The sequence below is a fragment of the Panthera onca genome, chromosome C1 (genome assembly GCF_046562875.1).
Source record: "Panthera onca isolate mPanOnc1 chromosome C1, mPanOnc1 haplotype 2, whole genome shotgun sequence".
Taxonomy (NCBI): domain Eukaryota; kingdom Metazoa; phylum Chordata; class Mammalia; order Carnivora; family Felidae; genus Panthera; species Panthera onca.
The window spans coordinates 113,148,604-113,168,323 of record NC_138346.1 but is presented as its reverse complement, the minus strand read 5'-3'; the positions used below and the strand labels follow the sequence as shown (position 1 = coordinate 113,168,323).

Genomic DNA, 19,720 nt, shown 5'->3' with positions numbered 1-19,720 from the left:
TAAAAATCACACTATGCAACACAAGTCAATCTTTATTGAAAACTGCAGTATTAATACATAACAAGTCTTGTTACAATAAACGTGCTTTTAAGAATTTTAAATCTGAGCTCTACTCATCAGATTGCATAAAAAATTAAAATAGTATGAATTTACACTTAATGGAACTGGCTCAGGATGGATGTTCCATTCCTTTGTATTGATTGACACCGTAAGTTCAATGCAGAGGTGAGGGATGCCTTTAACACTGGAAGACAATGCCGACATAAGCTTAAAAAAAGTACCAAGAAAACAGTCTAAAAAAAGTATTTAAAAATTAAAAAAAAAAAAAAAAAAAAGGAACCATTTCCTAGTCAGTCATAACCCACGTGGCTCCTTGGGACCTCTCCTCAGAGCAGCTATCACGTTAAACCCTGCCAGGAGCACAGCAGAGCCCATCTATTTTACTGACCACTAGTCTACACAAGGACCCATGGGAGACTGACAGGGCTCAGGAGGCCCAAACGAGACACCTGTCATCTCCAACACAACAGCCCTGGGAGCACACATTTCCTGAAGCCCACTGCAGGTTCCCTAAACAGATGCCTGCCTCTCCTCTGTCTCCCTGTCCCAAGTGAGTAAACTTTAAGATTACCCCTAGGGTTTTCTGTTCTTCAAATGAATGGGGGGGGGGGGGGGGGGGAGACAAATCCTCTAAAACACATAAGATCAACTTTGCAACTTTCTACCCAAAATGATCAGACCCTCCTCTGCAGTGCATCATCTGCAAGTTTGTTCAAAATAGTCTGACGCACCTTCAGAGAGCTCAGGCTGAATAATAAACAGCTCAGGGGAAAAACACAAATATTTGAGATATGCTAGAAACAGCTAAGCAGTCTTCCCCTGAGCCAACTACACTCCTCTCTAGAGAACCCCACCCCCACCCTTAGAAAGCACCAGAAGCTGCCCCTCACCCTCCAAGCACTTGCCCTTAAAACTGCCCGTGAGCCTGCTGAGGGGTCAGACAGGCATCCTGTCCTGACTGGGCAACACCCAGGTTAGTGACGACTAGGGTATCCAGCCATTAGCTGCCAGGTGGGGAGAAGGTGGCCCAATCAGTCAGAGTAATACTGTTTCCAAATGTGTACAGGAACAGGTGAAGAAGGGTGGATTTCCTTTTGAAGTAGGCCCCAATATTGATGTGGTTGGTGTTGCCACCCTTTCACCACCAACTGGCAGGCACACTCACAGAAACTCATGTGCCAGATATCAGCATATCCAAAATGCCATAAGAATATATTTCCTCTTATTACAGAAGCGATGGTGCCACCAGATGGAGCAAGGCACTGTACGCCGAGAGTGGGAAGGGCAGGATGCTCACCAACAAGTACCTAGCCCAAGTCTCAAGACCTCTCTCATGTCCTATAAATACTACATTTGCATAGCACTCAAGAAACAGATTCACAGAACAGCAACTGGTAGGCCTCATAACCATACCAACAAGAATGGTCTGACAAGATTTAACACAGAAGACATAAAAGGTTCTGGAAGCGCCTTGCCTTCATGCCTCCCACGAATGGCCCTGGTCCTGATATTGGCCTCAATTCTCAGAGGCAGCAGGCTGATGGGACCATTGCTCATCACTAAACACTCAAGTCACCCGGCCCAGATCCAAACAAAACTTCCATAAACAGAGAAACAGGCCTCCTGAACCTTGGCAGAGAGGCTGTAGAAGATTTTTTTTAATTATCCATGATGATGACGTTCATGTTTAGAGGAATTAGGTCCTTGCCTACCTGTCTCCACTTCCAAAAGAACCATAATTCAGCTGAAAGAGTATCAAATTAGGAATGTCACATACAAAAAAAGGCTGTTTCTCTGTTCCACAATTATGCTTGGGATATCAAATTATGCAATTTTATAACAAGTTCTATTCCTTAATTATTTTTACTGGAACTGCTGTTAAAATTACTATCTATGATAGTTTTGCTACTATTCATATGTCCAGATTCCTACCTACTAGGTAAGATCTACCTTTCATTATCATATTTGGTAGCTGATGCCCTGATGTGAAAAGATTTCCACACAGATGTATTCCATTATGCAAAGGTATTTGATAAAGTCTCCCAACTCACCTTCACAAAAGGGAAAAAAGACTTTAAAAAATTATAGGGGGTAAAGTGTTTATGAGCTGATGTAAATGGGGGCAAAATGCAACCCAACCTTCTTGCTCTTGAAAACACTATTTAATTCAGTGCTTGTGAAAACACTCACCCTGTGTGCACCATGTCTCAAGCAAGCCCAATGAAGCATCCGATGTAACTTCTACATTTGAATGACTCCACCCTTACACATAGGGGTGTGTGTGTGTGTGTGTGTGTGTGTGTTCCCATTTTGATGTTTAGGGCTTTTTTAAAGCATACACTAAAATCTTATTTTCTCCTAATCTATTACACTAAACTGGGGAAATGGACTTTTCTGTTAATTGATCAGTTCAGCCCTGGAACCTCATGGATATTATAAACCATCCACCATACAGATGGAATAACCAGCACAGAGTTAAAGTAGACACAAACTGTGTGCCTGGGGTACATGGTACACACACACACACACACACACACACACACTCTCTCTCTCTCTCTCTCTCTCTCTCTCTCTCTCTCCACACACACACACACACTCTCTCTCTCCACACACACACACAGACACACGTGGGTTAAGTGCTAATGAAGCAATTTAAGGTACTTATCAGTAAGCACACTATGTTAATAGACATTAGGAATAAGGAACCTTCTGTTTACAATGATCCATGCAAAAATATTCCTAAACTTCTTATAAAATAAAATGTGAAAAAAGAAAATTATGGGGTACTTACTATAAAAAATAAGGTTACCAAAGGCTCAGGGGTCAGGTGTCCCAGTCAGGAAATGGGGCAGAAAGCCAAACCAGTGCCAGAGCCCTGACCTAGCTGCCAGAGACGTAAGAGCAGGGTCCCCTCCCCAACCAAAGCCCATACACTTGAAATGATGGGGTGAACAGGAGCACACCCACCCCCACCTGACAGACTGCTGAAAGGGAACAAAACCCTCACCCTCCCACCCCCTCTGTGAACAGACACACTCCCACTGATACAAGCTGGGCACATTTAAGCAAAAAAAAAAAAAAAAAAAAAATCCCCTTCATTTCTTATGTACAATATTCTGACTTTAAACACAAATTCCTTTCTAAATAAATCCTGGCAGGCAAATGCATTCTGATGCTGCCTGGGCCCTTGCTGTCCATACCTGCTTTGTGCTGAGAGCCCTCAGCTACAGATGGCAGACAAGGCTCACAGACCAGAGGCACCAGCCCCTCCCTCACACCTCCCCAGACCCATCTCCAGAAGTCTCCTCCAGATGGTGTCAGATGACAAGTCCCCTTCAGGTGGATGGGCGGAAACAGAGCCACAGCCCTGCCTCTCTACAAGAAACAATTTCAAATCAAGTTTTGTTCCCTTTTAATAGTTCTTTTAAATATGTAACTTTCTTCATAACAGACAGCTGAAATCTTTGCCCTTCGTTGGTGGGGGGGTGGTAGAGGACAGCAATGCCTACATATGTTTTCCGTGGACTGAAACTTCTGGGGGCGGGAGGGACGAATGGTTTTCTAAGCTAAACAAAGGAGAAACCAATACCTCCTCCAAGTGTGACTGTTTCTCCTTCACACATCTTCCATCCCAGGAAAATAATTTAGTTCTACATAAGACTTTCCCAATAAAGACACAGAAAACCTCATCTCTACGTGTAGGAGACTTGTAATGAAAATTGAGATGGCAGAGAAAACTGCTTTGCTGATACACAGACAACCTCTTGCCCCTAACTGTACTGGCCATACAACTCTATACTTTCATGATCATCTCTAAGAATGTCCACACCACAATGTTTAGGCAAGCCTAAACGGCAAGAAAAGGGACGTCCAGAAAGCTGGCTGTGCCCCAGGCAGTGGTGGCCCACCCTGCACTTTCCCTGTCCCTGCGACTCTCTTCCCGTGCAGTCAGTGTGAAAGAAACAGATGGCTGAAAACTCAAAGTCCATGTTACCAACTGGCAACCCACATCAACCCCAAAGGCTGAAGAATCATCCAAGGGATTTCAGATACTCTATGAAGAAATTCACTTTAACACTTATAACTTGAAGACTCTGCATACATTACAACAGTGCATTAGTGATACAAGTTGTAAAATGCTTTTCCATTCCTTTGGGTTTTGCATATGATGGTTTTGCATCAGTCACTGCAGGTAGATTGAGCAAGCTTTGTTTTTTGTTTGTTTTTTTAAACATGCATTCAACTAGATATGATTCAGAATAGATTAATACTCCCTTTTTATCATTACAGTTAGCTAAAAAATTGCCAGGCAGCCCACAAAACAGGAATTGCTTTAAGACCAACCCACAGAGTCCGTTGGAAACTAATGGCGCTGGGACCTGCTGGGCCGGGCCAGAGTAGTGTTAGCTAAGTGTCGAGAGCATTAAGAAGAAAGTCCAGGTTGGAGGCGCGAGGCCTGCAGCACCAGCTGTGGAACCTCCATGATGTGACTGCACAGCTCCATCCTCAAACCTGGCAGGGGGAGAAAGACACACATGGTCACACGGAGCACCCCTGGCACCGCTGCTCCAAAAAGGAATTTCATTTAAGTCAAGGAGGACAAAACCCACTAGGACCAGAAAGGGCAGCAGTGGGAAAGGCCACTGCTCCTGGTTGCCGCACACCTTAGAGAGACTCCTGGTCACAACCAGAATCCTAGTTCCTGTAGGAGGCAGTAGGAGATTAGAGCACAGACTAAGAAAGGAACAAGTATATAGTGTACACAGCAAGTACTCAATGGTTTCCTTTCCTCTACTTTCTAAGAGTCCAAATAAGAACAAATCTTTAAATGCCACACTGCCCTTGGATTAAGAGGGGCATTTAAGCATTTTTCTTGTTAGTGCTTAAAATATAGATTTGCCATTCTGTACTGGAAAAAAAGCCAACCCAGGTTTCACTAGTCACTTACATTTGCAGGGTGATCACCACTGAGGGGGCACGTAGCTGTAGGTGGGCGTTCCTGGGGCCCGATACGTGGGCACAGTGACTGGGTGGGGGGCAACAGGAGTTGGGGAGTGGGCGGTCAGCAGGGTACCTGGAAGAAAGAGCAGCTGTCTCAATGGCAGGCAGCACTACCCACATGAGGCTAGCCTATGTCACCATGCAGCTCCATGCTGCCTGAAAAGAGAGCTCTGGCTTGGCCTGCTTTAACAGGAAGAGGGGTGGTCATGACCTAGACTGCTGTCAGAATACAGATCATACACAACTCAAAGTTGTATAAACACAGCAAGCTCATATGATAATGTCTGTAGAAGGCTCTGTGCCTTCCCTTCATATAAGCATATACTCAATGATTTTTGCAGATCAGATGATAATCAACAAATTAATCATTATTTACCCTTAAAAAGGAAGATATTCAGGTGCCTGGGTAGGTTAGTCAGTTAAGCACTGGACTTCAGCTCAGGATCTCACAGTTCATGAGTTTGAGCCCTGCATTGGGTTCCCCAGGGACAGTGCAGAGCCTGCTTGAGATTCTCTCTCTCTCCCTCTCTGTCCCTCCAAACACCCCTCCCCAAATAAATAAGCTTTTACAATGAAAAAATTTTTAAAAAGGAAGGAAATTTGTCCATGCTACCATGGATGAATATACAGGATGTCATGCTAAGTGAAATAAGCCAGTCACAGAAAGACACACCCAATAGGATTCCACTTACATAAGGTATCTCAAGTAGTCAAACTGATAGAAAGTAGAATGGTGGTGGCCAGGGGCTGGGGAGTGGGAGGGTGGGGCAGGGGAAAAAGAGAGCTGTTATTTAATGAGCACAGATCTTCAGTTTTGCAAGGTGAAAGAGATCTGTTTTACAACAAAGTGAAAATACTTAACACTACTCAACTATACAGTTAAAAATGGTTAAGATAGTAAAAATTAAAGAGAGGGAAGGAGGGAGATTCTAAACTACATGACCTTGTAAGTACATGAAGATAAATGTATTTTCCCTATATCTGCAGAAAACTCAGCAACTCTGAGTCCATCTGTAAATCAGCATAACCTCCAACCTAATGGCCTCACCCTGCTTTTCTTCACTTCCCATCTTCCTGCCCACAACCAACCCAGGGCCTGCCATCTCTCCCTTCACGTGCCTCAAACATGCAGTTTCTGTCTGTGCCTTCACAGAAAAGTATGGGAAAACCAAATACAAGGGAGACTCTGAGAAGAAACACACATGGTATCCTAACACACCTTTCTCTCTGGCACAATCTCCCTATATTGGAGTTAAAGGGGTAAAAAAAAAGAGAGGGAGGGAACAATATTAAAACACACACACACAGCCATGGGCAAGCAATGACATCTTCCGTATTTGGCTGCGTGCCACAGACAACCCATATGACCACTGGGGCTCACAGGGAGATGTGCACATCCTAGCCAGGAGTCTCATCTCTCTGTGATGTATTTTCCTGAACAAGGGAAAGGGAAGCCTTGGGAAATAAAGGTGACCAATGCCAAAGATTTTCTATAAGAGGCTGTTATGTCCATGAACACAAAGCCAGCTTTCCTAGATTCATGCAAACACCAACATTCACACAACTTGCCCTGCAGCCTACACTAAAGGGGAGTTATCAGGAAGGCCAGCCCACCCAGATACAAAGTGATCACCTTCTGCCCAAGCTTGGTATGTTCACTGGTATGCCCCTCAGCCCTACTGCTAAGGACTCAGCTCACCTGTCTAATACATTGATCACTATCCACTCATGCCCTATGGGGAAGGTACTTGGTTCTTGGCTGGTCACACCTGTCCTCTCAACCAAAAGAAGAAGGGGAAGAAATAAAAGGAAGGGAAAGAAGGATCATATGCTGTTCCTTTCCCAAAGAGTATGTCCTTCCACACAACTCAAGCCATTGAAAAATCAAACCAAGGGTCAGAGAATTAGTGAGCTCTCCCTTCTCCTGGCTCTCATAAAACAGGCAACCCAGGGTCAAGGACTCACCTGCTGACATGGCCATAGTGGTCCCAGCCACCATGCCCATGGTGACGCCATTGCCTCTAGGTGGAGGGATGGGAGCAGGGTACACTGTTGCTGGCATGCCGTTGGGCTGCACCACCGTGGTGTGGTGGATGACATGAGGGGGTGCTGCATACAGGGGCTGTGTGTAGTACGTGCCCTGCTACAGGGAGGAAGAGAGACAAATACCACAGGGCTCCACACTTCATGGGTCAGAGTCCAGAGAGAACCAACCCTTCCCACACACACAATGCCCAAGAGCACTTAATTAAGAGACCCATAGCACACCCAGGCCTACCTGTGCATAGGGGCTCTGCTGGGGGTAGGCACTTCGCACAGGGTACACAGCAGTCTGGTAGGGGTTGGGGGAGGAAGAGTATGGTGGCACTGCCCCGCTGGTGGGGGAACAGGACACTTTGTAAGGTGTGCCAGGAGTGTAACCTGAAACAAAGAAGCCAGTGGCCAGTGAAAACCCAAGAGATTTCCTCTAAGATCAGGATCAAGACAAGGATGTCCCCTCCCCTCTTACCACTTTTATTCAACACATTAATAGAAGTACTAGCGACAGCAACCAGGTAAGAAATAAAAGGCATCCCTACTGGTAAGGAAAAAGTAAAACTATCACTATTTGCAGCTGACATGACACTATATACAAAAACTAAAGACTCCACCAAAACTGTTAGAATAGATGAATTCATTGGGGTGCCTGGGTGGCTCAGTCGGTTGAGCATCCATCCAGCTCTTGATTTCAGCTCATGTCATGATCCCAGGGTCAAGGGATTAAGCCCGGCTGTGGGCTCCGCACTGAGCATGGAGCCTGCTTGGAATATTCTCCCTCTTTCTCACTTTCTCTACCCTCCTCCCTCCCTCTCTGTGTCCCTCTCCCCAGCTCACGCTCTCTAAAATAAAGTAAAAAAAAAAAAAATTATAACGAATTAATGAATTCAGTAAAATTGCAGGACATAAAATACACAGAAACCTGTTGCATTTATATACACTGATAACAAAGTAGCAGAAAGAGAAATTCAGAAAACCATCCCATTTACAACACCAGCACCAAAAACAGTAAAATAACCAGAAATAAATGTAACCAAAAGGGTAAAAGACCGTATATTCTGAGAACTGTAGGACAAACTGATGAAAAAAAACTGATGACAACACAAATAAATGGAAAGAGACACCACACTCATGTACTGGAAGAATCAGTATCATTAAAATGTCCATACTACTGACAGCAATCTACAAATTCAATGCAATCCCCATCAAAATACCAACAGCATTTTTCACATAACTAGAACAAACAATTCTAAAATTTGTGTATGGAACCACAAAAGACCCCCAAACAGCCACAGCAATCTTGAGAAAGAAGAACAAAGCTGGAGGTATCACAATCCTAGATTTCAAGATATACTACACAAAGCTGTAACCAAAATGGTGTGATACTGGCACAAAAACAGACACACAGATCAATGGAACAGGATAAAGAGCCCAGAAATAAACCTACATTTATATGGCCAATTAATCTACAACAAAGGAGGCAAGAATATACAGTGGGAAAAAGACAGTCTTTTCAACAAATGGTGTTGGGAAAATTGGGCAGCTACGTGCAAAAGAATGAAATTGGACCACTTTTGTAAACTAGCCACAAAAATAAACTCAAAATGGATTAAAGACCTAAATGTGAGACCTGAAACCTTAAAACTCCTAAAAGAAAACAGGCAATAATCTCTTGGCCTTAGCAGCATACTTATGGATCTCTTAGGCAAGAGAAACAAAAGCAAAAATAAATTAGGACTACATCAAACTAAAAAGCTTCTGCAAAGCAAAGGAAACAATCAACAAAAGACAACCAAACTACTGAAGGAGAGGAGATCTGCAAATAAATCTGATAAGGAGTTAATATCCAAAATACACAAAGAACGCCAAAATAAAAGCACCCAACTGAACAGTGGGCAGAAGACCTGAATAGACAGTTTCCCAAAGAAGAGATCAAATGGCTAACAGACACATGAAAAGATGCTTAACATCATTCACATCAGGGAAATGCAATCAAAACCACTTTGTGAAATGAGATATCACTTCACACCAATCAGAATGGCTACTAACAAAAAGACAAGAAACAGTAAGAGCTGGTGAGGAGGTGGAGCAAAGGGAACACTGGTACACCTTGGTGGGAATGTAAATTGGTGCTGCCAGTACAGAAAACAGTATGGAGGTTCTTCAAAAAATTAAAAACAGAAATACCATGTGATCTAATAATTCCCCTACTAGGTATTTACCCAAAGAAAATGAAAACACTAGTTTGGAAAGATACATACACTCCTATTTTTATTGTAGCATTATATACAATACCAACATACGGAAGCAACCCAAGTACCCAAAGACAGAACAGATAAAGATGTCATGTATATGTATGTACACATACAGCCACACACACACACACACACACACACACACACTCTCTCTCTCTCTCTCTCTCTCTCTCTCTCACACACACACACACACACACACACACACAGTGGAATATTACTCAACTACAAAAAAAAAGAATGAGATGTCATTTCCAGTAACACAAATGGACCTAGAGAGCATTATGTTAAGTGAAGTAAGTTAGACAGAGAAAGGCAAATACCATAAGATCCATGTGATTTCACTTATATGTGCAATCTAAAAAACAAAACAAAACAAAACAAAAACCAGAAACAGACTCATAAATAGAGAACAAAGTGGTGGTTGCTGGGCTGGGCTGGGCAGGCAATGGTAATAGGTTGAAAAGGTGAGGAGGATTCAGAAGTACTAACTTCCAGTTATAAAATAAGTAAGTCATGGAGAGAAATAAAAAGTACAGCTCAAAGAATACAGTCAGTAACATTGTAATAACACTGTACTATGAGAGATGATGAATACACTTATTGTGCTGTATAGCACACAGACAGAACTGGATCACTATGTCATACACCTGAAACTAACATAAAATTTAAAAAGAAAAGAAAAAAAGGCTTTAATTCAAACCCACTTTTGGCCTGGCACAGGGAGGAACCAAGCAGTGTTCTAGCCCTGACCGCAGTCAAGATGTGACACCACTATGGACCAGTCCATCCTCCACAAAGATCTGACCTCATTTCCAGACCTGATACATGTATGTGTGTGGGGGGTAGGAGCATGGGGCCTTTGGGGGAGAAGGAAAAAACCAAGGAGAAAGTTCTACTGATAGTATACTCAACACAGGAACAGAAAAGATATACCTGTTCTGTAGGAATACAAATGGGTACACGTCTAGAGCACAATCTAGCATTAAAAGTATGTCTGTCTTTATATCCCGTAAGTCCACCAAAAAAAAGCATAGATTGGAACAGACTCAACTGTAAAAATGCTCATCACAGTGTTTATCACAGCAAAATAAAGTTGGGGGGGGGGGGAGGAATTATCAAGCACCAGGGCTATGGTAAAAAGATTTGACTTAAGACAGTAAGGGGGCACCTGGGTGGCTCAGTTGGGTAGGCGTCCAACTTGGGCACTTGGGCTCAGGTCATGATCTCAGTTCATGAATTCAAGCCCCATGTCGGGCTCTGTGTTGACAGCTCAGAGCCTGGAGCCTGCTTCAGATTCTGTGTCTCCCTCTCTCTCTTTGTCCCTCATGTTCTGTCTCTCTGTCTCTCAAGACAGAATCAACATTAAAAAAAATTTTTTTTAAATAAAAAAGTTTTTTTAAATAAACTTTAAAAAGTTGAAAAATTTTAATTACATTATTGGACTGTGGTTAGAAGTGTACATATATTTTGTCATTAATTTAAGAGAGAGGGGCGTGTGGGTGGCTCAGTCGGTTAAGGGTCTGACTCTTGATTTTGGCTCAGATCGTAATCTCACTGTTTATTAGATAGAGCCCCACATCAGACTCTGCGCTAACAGTGCAGAGCCTACTTGGGATTCTCTCTCCCTCTCTCTCTCTGATCCTCCCTGTTCACTCTCTCTCAAAATAAATAAATAAACTTAAAAAAAAAAGTTTAAGAGACAGAAAGAAAATGAATGACTCCCAGGAAGTACACCAGCTCTAAATGATGCTTTTCTCAAGTCACATGAAAGAAATACCCCTTTGACAGGGACCGAGTCAGTCTTAGAAGTTCTTCTAACTGTCATGTACTTTGTGTGCCTAGGTTCACTCCACAGAATGCCTTTCATGGTGTTCATTATGAAGATGCTGATAAAGATGATACTGTCCAAAAGGTCACCCAGTCCCAAGTAGTAGAGCAGGTACAAACCCAGACCTGACTGTGAGTCCTGACTCCTTTGCCCAAACCAGGCAACTCCCAAGCTCAACTACTTTGTTTTCACTCTGAAGAGTGAAAAGACCCTTCCAGGTTTCCCTAAATTATTCTGAAATTCGTTTTAACTGCGAGGTTAACTGTAAGTGGCAACAACGAATAGCCACTCTCCTCAGGTACAGTGCTTCCATCAACATGACTGGTCACAAGTGTGCCCACCATGCACCTCACTGATCCTAATACAATAAACTAATTCAGAAAAAGAAGAGGCTATTTGAGGAAGTGAAAACACACAAGCAACAAATTCATGACCTGGATGAAAAACTGGAGAAAAGAGAGCCTCTAAAAAACTTATCACTATTCCTAACAAGTAAGTTCAAGACCATTTTGTCACTGTTCAAACTGCAAAAAGAGCTTGGAGTTTTGGACTGCATACAAGGTGGAAGCTACCAACCTGAGCGAGCTTCCAGGAATACAGTATAAATCCAAAACAATGAAGACCCAGGCATACAGCCCTCCACAGAGAGGTTCTCTCTACATGCACTGAAAGAAGGTGAAGTCCTTCACTCGCAGCCAATGAACGGTCAACCTACAATGCCTTTCCTTTCTTCTTCTAATGGAGGCCAGAGGCCTACTGTTGCAGAAATCCCTCCAGCTGGCCCTAGGTTTCTTAAGGTGGCTTTTGTAACACCTGCCTCATATGTATGCTTTGTTGAAGATGGTGAGATGACTCCGAAAAGCTACTATGTGTATGCACCTGTGAGATTATGATTGAATGGTACATTTCATGTGAAAACAAAACTAAAATAAAACTGCAAACAAATATGTATATATTTTTGAGAGAGAGAGCACAAGTGGGGGAATGGCAGAGAAAGAGGAAGAATCCCAAGCAGGATCTGCGCTATCAGTGCAGAGCCCAATGTGGGGCTCAAATTCACGAACTGTGAGATCATTACCTGAGCTGAAATCAAGAGTCAGATGCTTAACCAACTGAACCAGCCAGGTGGGTATCCCAGAGCTGCAAACAAATATTAACAACATGCACACTGGAGTAAATGGGGTCAAGTGTAATTGATGTCCACAACTTACTTTGAAACACGTCAAAAAGTAAGATGGACTGAAGGATAGACAGAGGGATACATATGTGATACAAGTAAAATGTAAATTTTAAATGTTGATTGTAGGGGCACCTGGCTGGCTCAGTCAGTGGAGCATGTGCCACTTGATCTCAGGGTCTTGAGTTTGAGCCCTACATGAGGTACAGAGATTAAACAAATAAAACTTAAACAGAAATAAAAGTTGATTTTAAAAGATTTTATTGTGGAATTTTGGCAGTCCACAAGAGATTCAATGTGAATTTGTTTTCAGTTTCTCTGTATACTGGAAAATTTTCACAATAAATGTTGGAAAAATAGTCACCCACTATTTCTACTAATGACAGCAATGGTTTTTAATGTATGTTATCTTACTGCATATTCTTGTAACCATGAGCTATGTCCTAACACTAACCAGAAAATTTTGTGTTTTTATAAACGCACCTTTTATCCAACACTCAAGACAAATCAGTTTCAAGGAATAAAACCCTGTCTCCCAGTCACGTTAAAAACTGAGTGTGTGCTAGGCTAGGCACCTTCTTTTCGCTGCTGTTGTTTTATACAGCACTAGACCCACCATGTCACACAGGAGACCCTCAACAGGAAACTTAAAATACACACACACCCCTATTACATGGCATCCAAAACTGACATGGCCTCCTAAAATAATTGTTAGACTTGTCAACCATTCACAATACAAAACCAAATACCTTCATTGCTCAGTCTTTTAAAAATATTAATAGCTTTCCAGATTCTCCTTTCCTAAAAAGACCATCCATAGCAATGCAACCCAGACAACAAAATGATTAGAGCGCTTCTCCTTTCACTCTCATCAAACAAGTGAGTCACCACTGGCTGACTTCCTCTTAGGGAAAAACTCATGTATAGGGCCACTGTTCTGAGACTGCAAATTGTGAGGTGCCAAAAACTTTTTGTAGTAGAATAGATCATTTCTTCTAAAAGTATTATATACCACACAAGATTTTATATAGTAAGTTTCTGAGCATAAAAGATGTTTATTTAGAAAATTCAGAACAATAGGGGTGCCTGGCTGGCTCAGTCAGAAGAGCATGTGACTTCTGATCTCAGGGTTGAGTTCAAGCCCCATGGTTTGTGTAGAGATTAAATAAATACTTAGAAAACAAATCTTTAAAAAATATTTAAAAAGAAAATTCAGATCATAAAATGTATGTGAGGAGGAAAGACCTGCACCAAAACACAGCACCATGAAATTTCAAAACACTGGAGACAAAAAAAAAAAAAAAAAAAAAAATTACAGAATACCAAAGAGAAACACAGGTTATATTACAGTCAATCAAGCATCAGCAAGGTATCAAAATTCTCAGCAGCAACAACAAAAGCTAGAAAACAATTAAGCAATATTCTCAAAATTCTGGGAGGAAATAATTGTGAGCCCAGAATTCTATAAGCCAACTACTGAAGTGAGTGCAGAACAAAATGTCCTCAGATATGAAAAATCTCAAAACTGTGACTCTCCCAATCTCTACTGGAAGACTACTAAAAGGGATCCTCCACTAAAACTGAAGAGTAAACTAAGACACGGAATCAAGCAGAAGGAAAGGGCACAAGCAACTCAAGATGATGGAGAAGAATAACCCCCAGGATAAGGCCTCAACTAAGATACCAGGTCCAGGGAGGTCAGAGCAGTTGAAGAAAATAACCACTCACCACAGGATGCTCAAGTGGTCACATACCAGGAGTGGGAAGGAGAATGAGGTTATCTGTAAACTATGTGCATGTTAAACCTTTAATTTAAACAAGACAGAAACAGATCCCATGACTCCACAACCCAGTAACACTGTAAGGCTTTTCTCTCCTGTGTGGCTGCCATAAATGAAGTTTATTTTTTAAACAAACCTGGGGTCTTACTTCACAGACATAATTCAAATCTTCCCCAATTTATCCTCCATCCAGCCCTGCAGGGCAAAGCAACCAAGGAAACTATTTCATCACTCCTAGCAACATTTTTTCCTCCCTTTAAAATGTGTGCTGGTGGGGTGCTTGGGTGGCTGGCTCAGTCAGTTAAGCATCTGACTCTTGTTCTGCTCAGGTCATGATCTTGCAGTTCGTGACACAGGGTTCCAGCCCTGTGTCAGGCTCTGTGCTGGCAGTGCGGAGCTTGCTTGGGATTCTCACTCGCTCTCTCTTTCTGCTCCTCCCCACTCATGTGCACACCTCTCTCTCAAAATTAAATAAACGTTTTTTAGAAAGTAAAAAAAAATGTATGCTGGTGGGTGGGGAGATGGGTTACACGCGTGATGGGTAATAAAGAGAACACTTGTTGGGTTGAGCACTGAGTATCGTATCTAAGTGATGAATCTCTAAATACTACACCTGAAACTAATATTATACTGTATGTTAACTTACTGAAATTTAAATAAAAACTTAGAAAATAAATAAATATCCCCCCAAAATATGTGCTAATGTAGTGTTTGAATCACTTCTTAAATAGAGTTTACTACAAAGAATTGAATGTTTTCTTGGTGACTTTACATGATAATTATAAATATTAATTTCAGATACTCATGACTAAACGGGGGAAGTGTGAATGTGCATCCTCAGGGCAACGGGAGCCTGACTGTGCATGCTGCTTGCCAGAATCCTCAAATAGCACAGCTGAGGGAACATGTGAATTCATTATACAAATGCCAATAATGAGAAAGAATGAAATCTTGTCATTTGCAACAACATGGATGGAATTGGAGGGTATTATGCTAAGTGAAACAAGTCAGTCAGAGAAAGACAAATATGTATTCTCACTCATATGTGGAATTTGAGAAACTTAACAGAAGACCATAGCGGAAGGGAATGGGGAAAAAAAAATAGTTTCAAACAGAGAGGGAGGGAGGCAAACCAAGTCTCTTAAATACAGAGAACAAACTGAGGGTTGAGCAGTGGGGGTGATGGGCAATGAGGAGGGCACTTGGGATAAGCACGGGGTGTTGTATGTAAGCAATGAATCATGGAAATCTACTCCCAAAGCCAAGAGCACACTGTATACACACTGTATGTTAGCTAACTTGAATAAATTATGTTAAAAAGAAAAACATTATACAAATGCTAAAAATGAAATAAAATAACTTTCCCAGGAGTGATACAGTCTGGATTTGAGCCACATCTAGCTAACTCCACAGCCCAAACTCTTTCCAATGTATTCCTCTGATTCTAAGAAAGGACAGCCCACTCTGGCTGCATGGGTACTCAGCCTGCTACACTTGTCCATGAGGATGAAATGAATGATGCCTCCACCTACAGGCTCTGAGTAATGGAATCTTTCAGCAAAAGATATGACATATCATTACAAAGTTCTCTAAACCCTCATCATGTCACACTTAGAAGAACTAAGAAATAAGCAATATTAGGACTACTAACTCTCTGAAAGCCAATCTCCACAAACACACCACCTGTACTACGTTAGTTTTATCTACAAACCTGGTGTGAAGAGAACCAGAAGGCAGACTGAGAAAACAACAGAAATGGAGACAAACTTCTTTTTAACTTTTTTATAAGGACAACTCTGGCTTGCTCATCAGGTGAAATGAAAGGCCCACGGAAAAGGAAAATTTTTATTTTTATTTTTTACATTTATTTATTTTTGAGAGACAGAGCACAAGTGGGGGAGGGGCAGAAAGAAGGAGACACTGAATCTGAAGCAGGCTCCAGGCTCCGAGCTGTCAGCACAGAGCAAAGCAGGGCTCAAACCCACAAACCGTGAGATCATGACCTGAGGCGAGGTCAGACGCTCAACCGAGTCACCCAGGCACCTCAAAAAGGCAAATTTTTAAATTCACAGTATGAAAACATTGAGTAGATCCTAGAAAAAGATGGGAGCAAAGCCGTGGCCCAGACTCAGGTAAGGTGGCTGAAAGCACTGCGAGACACTGGAAGGACCTTCAAAGTGCCTTTTATTTTCTCATTTGCAAGTTTCATATACATCTTTATCCTGGTTTCTTCCCAGCTTATTTTTTATTCTCAGCTTACTTTGTCATTCACAAATTTCATATACATCTTTATTCCCAGCTTTTCCTAAAAATCAGAGGGTCTGACAATACTGCGCCAGCAGTCTGGCAGCTGACAACTCTGGCATCTATCAGCAAATGCTCCTCTGAATGAGGCAGCCACCGTTCCCAACAATGCCATTACTCCCACCTGCCTAACCCAGCCTTGTGGTTACAACAACCTGAGAGGAGTCATGGCAAAGTAGCAAGAAAGGACCTATCTCCCATGGGAGAAGATGGAGGACACTCAGGGGCTCCCACAGGAGAAGATGGAGGACACCCAGAGGCACCCACAGGAGAAGATGGAGGACACCCAGAGGCTCCCACGGGAGAAGATGGAAGGCACCCAGAGGATCCCACGGGAGAAGATGGAGGACACCCAGAGGCACCCACGGGAGAAGATGGAGGACACCCAGAGGCACCCACGGGAGACGATGGAGGACACCCAGAGGCACCCACGGGAGAAGATGGAGGACACCCAGTAGCACCCAAGGAGGAAGCTGACCAGATCTACAAACACCAAGCTTCCTCTTGGGGAGCTATACACGCTGGGCAAGGAGAACAGCTTTGCCAGCCTCAAACAAATCTGAAGGTTTTTTGGTAAAAGAATAAAAGAGTTGGAAGCTTTTAGTATGCTTTTACATTAACTTGTACTCCAAGAAAACATGAGTAGAAGTGAGCTGCTCTAAAAAATTCTAGAATGTGACATTTTAGAGTGATCTGCAGCATGATCATACATGGTAACAAACAACTGATTCCTTTTTCCTTTTTTTAAAACATTTTATTTTTAAGTAATCTCTACACTCAATGTGGGGCTCAAACTCGCATGCTCCACTGACTGAGCCAGCCATGTGCCCCACAAGCAACTAATTCTTATGCATGAACTTCAATCCATTTTTACCACCATATGCAAAAACTAAACCAAAATGGGCCACAGACTTAAATGTAAAACCTAAAACTATGAAACTTCTAGAAGAAAATAGAACATCTTTGTGATCTGGGTTAGGCAAACATTTCTTAGAAATGATACCAAACATATGACCCATAAATGAACAAAATGATAACCTGAAAGTGATTAAATTTATTTAGTCATTTATTTATTTATTTAATGTTTATTTATTTTTGAGACAGAGACAGAGCATGAACGGGGGAGGGTCAGAGAGAGAGGGAGACACAGAATCTGAAGCAGGCTCCAGGCTCTGAGCTGTCAGCACAGAGCCCGACCCGGGGCTCGAACTCACGACTGTGAGATCATGACCTGAGCCAAATTGGACGCTTAACCGACTGAGCCACCCAGGTGCCCCGAAAGTGATTAAATTTAAAAGCTCTTGCTCTTGGGGTGCTTGACTGGCTCAGCTGTGGAACATGTGACTCTTGATCTCAAGGTTCTGAGTTCAAGTCCCACATTGGGTGTGGAGGTTATGTAAAAATAAAATCTTTAAAGAAAAACATAAATTAATAAAAACTCTTGCTCTTTTAAAGACAATGTTAAGAGAATGAAAAAAGCTACAGACCAGAAGAAAATATTTGCAAATCATGTATCTGAAGAACTCTCAAACTCAACACGAAAACAAACTCAAAACTGATATACAGTGAAAGATGTACACACTCAACCAAAGACATTACAAATGGCAAATAACATAAAAAAAAGGTCAAAATTATTAGTCGTTAGGTAAGTTCAAATTAAAACTGGAATGAAAAATTACCACACACCCACTAGAATGGCTAAAATTAAGAAGAATGGCTACATCAAGTATTGGGAAGAACTGGACCTCTCACACACTGCTGATGGGGAACATAAAATGCTACAACCATTTTGGAAGACAGTCTGGCAATTTTTTACAAAGTTAAATATACACCTGCTTTAAGAACCAGCCACTCCCCTCTGTATTTACTCAAGAGAAACGAAAGCATATATCCATACAGACTTGTACACAAATCTTCATAGCAGTTTCATTGATAACAGCCCCAAACTGCAAATAATCCATACGTTCACCAACTGGGGAACGGGTAAGCAAACTGTTATTTTCATACAAGGGAACCTCACAATAAAAAGGAATGAATTACTGATAAAGACTACATGGAGGCGCCTAGTGGCTCAGTCGGTTAAGTGTCCAACTTCGGCTCAGGTCATGATCTCATGGTTCATGGGTTTGAGCACTGCATTGGGCACTGTGCTGACAGCTCAGAGCCTGGAGCCTGCTTTGGATTCTGTGACTCCCTCTCTCTCTTCCCCTCCCCTGATCAAGTTCTGTCCCTCTCAAAAATAAAATAAACATTACAAAATTTTAAAAATTAAAAAAAGACTACAATACGGATGTTAATTACAGAAGAAGCCAGTCCACCCCCCGCCCTGAAAAAGTACATTCCATATGATTCATTTATACACAAATTTTAAAATACAATCTATAGGGGCGCCTGGGTGGCTCAGTCAGTTAAGCGTCCGACTTCGGCTCAGGTCATGATCTCGCAGTTCGTGAGTTCAAGCCCCGCGTCAGGCTCTGTGCTGATGGCTCAAAGCCTGGAGCCTGTTTCGGATTCTGTGTCTCCCTCTCTCTCTGACCCTCCCCCGCTCATGCTCTGTCTCTGTCTCAAAAATAAATAAACGTTAAAAAAATTAAAAAAAAAAAATACAATCTATAGTGAGAGAAAACAGATCAGTGATCTCCTGGATGAGTGGTGCCATTTAGCTGTTAGAGAATTCAGTGAGTAATAATATAATACTACTGATCCCAGAAAAGGGATTTCTTTTACAGACCCCAAAAGATAGGCAACAAGGTAGCAGGTACTCTGTGCCAGGCAGGAGAAAAAGGGTAATTAAAAGCTCCCAAAAACACAAAACAAAAACTATTTTGGAAAAAACAAGTCAATGTGGCAAAAAACTAGTCTCATCTGGGAAACCTTCATCTGGGAACATTACTCTGGCGTACGCAGGCAGGGAACATGAACCACAGGAGAAAGCTTGGGAGCAGAAGACCAAGCCACAGAGGTCGACAGCCTATGAGCTACAAGCTGAACAGATACAGTTAGAGTAGGGACAGGAAAGGAGAAAGGGTGGGCACCTGGGTGGATCAGTTGTTAGGTATCCAAATCCTGGTTTCAGCTCAGGTGGTGATCTCACAGTTGGTGGCAGTCTGAGCTGGCAGCTCAGACCCTACTTGGGATTCTCTCTCTCTCTCTCTCTCTCTCTCTCTCTCTGTCTCTCTCTGCCCCTTCCTTGCTCATGCGCTCTCTCTCTCTCTCTCTCAAAATAAATAAATAAAACATTTTTTTAAAGAAAGGAAAAAGGGATAAAAGAGTCACA

At 42.2% G+C, this 19,720-nt stretch overlaps 1 protein-coding gene across 4 annotated transcripts in view; it reads right to left on the bottom strand.

Moving 5' to 3' along the window:
* Nucleotides 1-14: 14 nt before the first annotated feature.
* The window catches only part of FAM168B (family with sequence similarity 168 member B), a 35,969-nt gene continuing 16,263 nt past the window's right edge, over nt 15-19,720 (bottom strand). For 3 of the 4 annotated variants that reach the window (XM_060623864.3, XM_060623863.3, XM_060623865.3), the window contains exons 4-7: nt 7,340-7,482; nt 7,027-7,204; nt 5,009-5,134; nt 15-4,572 (exon numbers count right to left, since the gene is read on the bottom strand). In XM_060623864.3, the coding sequence (XP_060479847.1) occupies nt 5,022-5,134; nt 7,027-7,204; nt 7,340-7,482 (434 nt within the window). In that variant the 3' untranslated portion in view covers nt 15-4,572; nt 5,009-5,021. The remainder of the gene's footprint in view (nt 4,573-5,008; nt 5,135-7,026; nt 7,205-7,339; nt 7,483-19,720) is intronic. The other variant, XM_060623866.3, reaches the window with a different exon arrangement.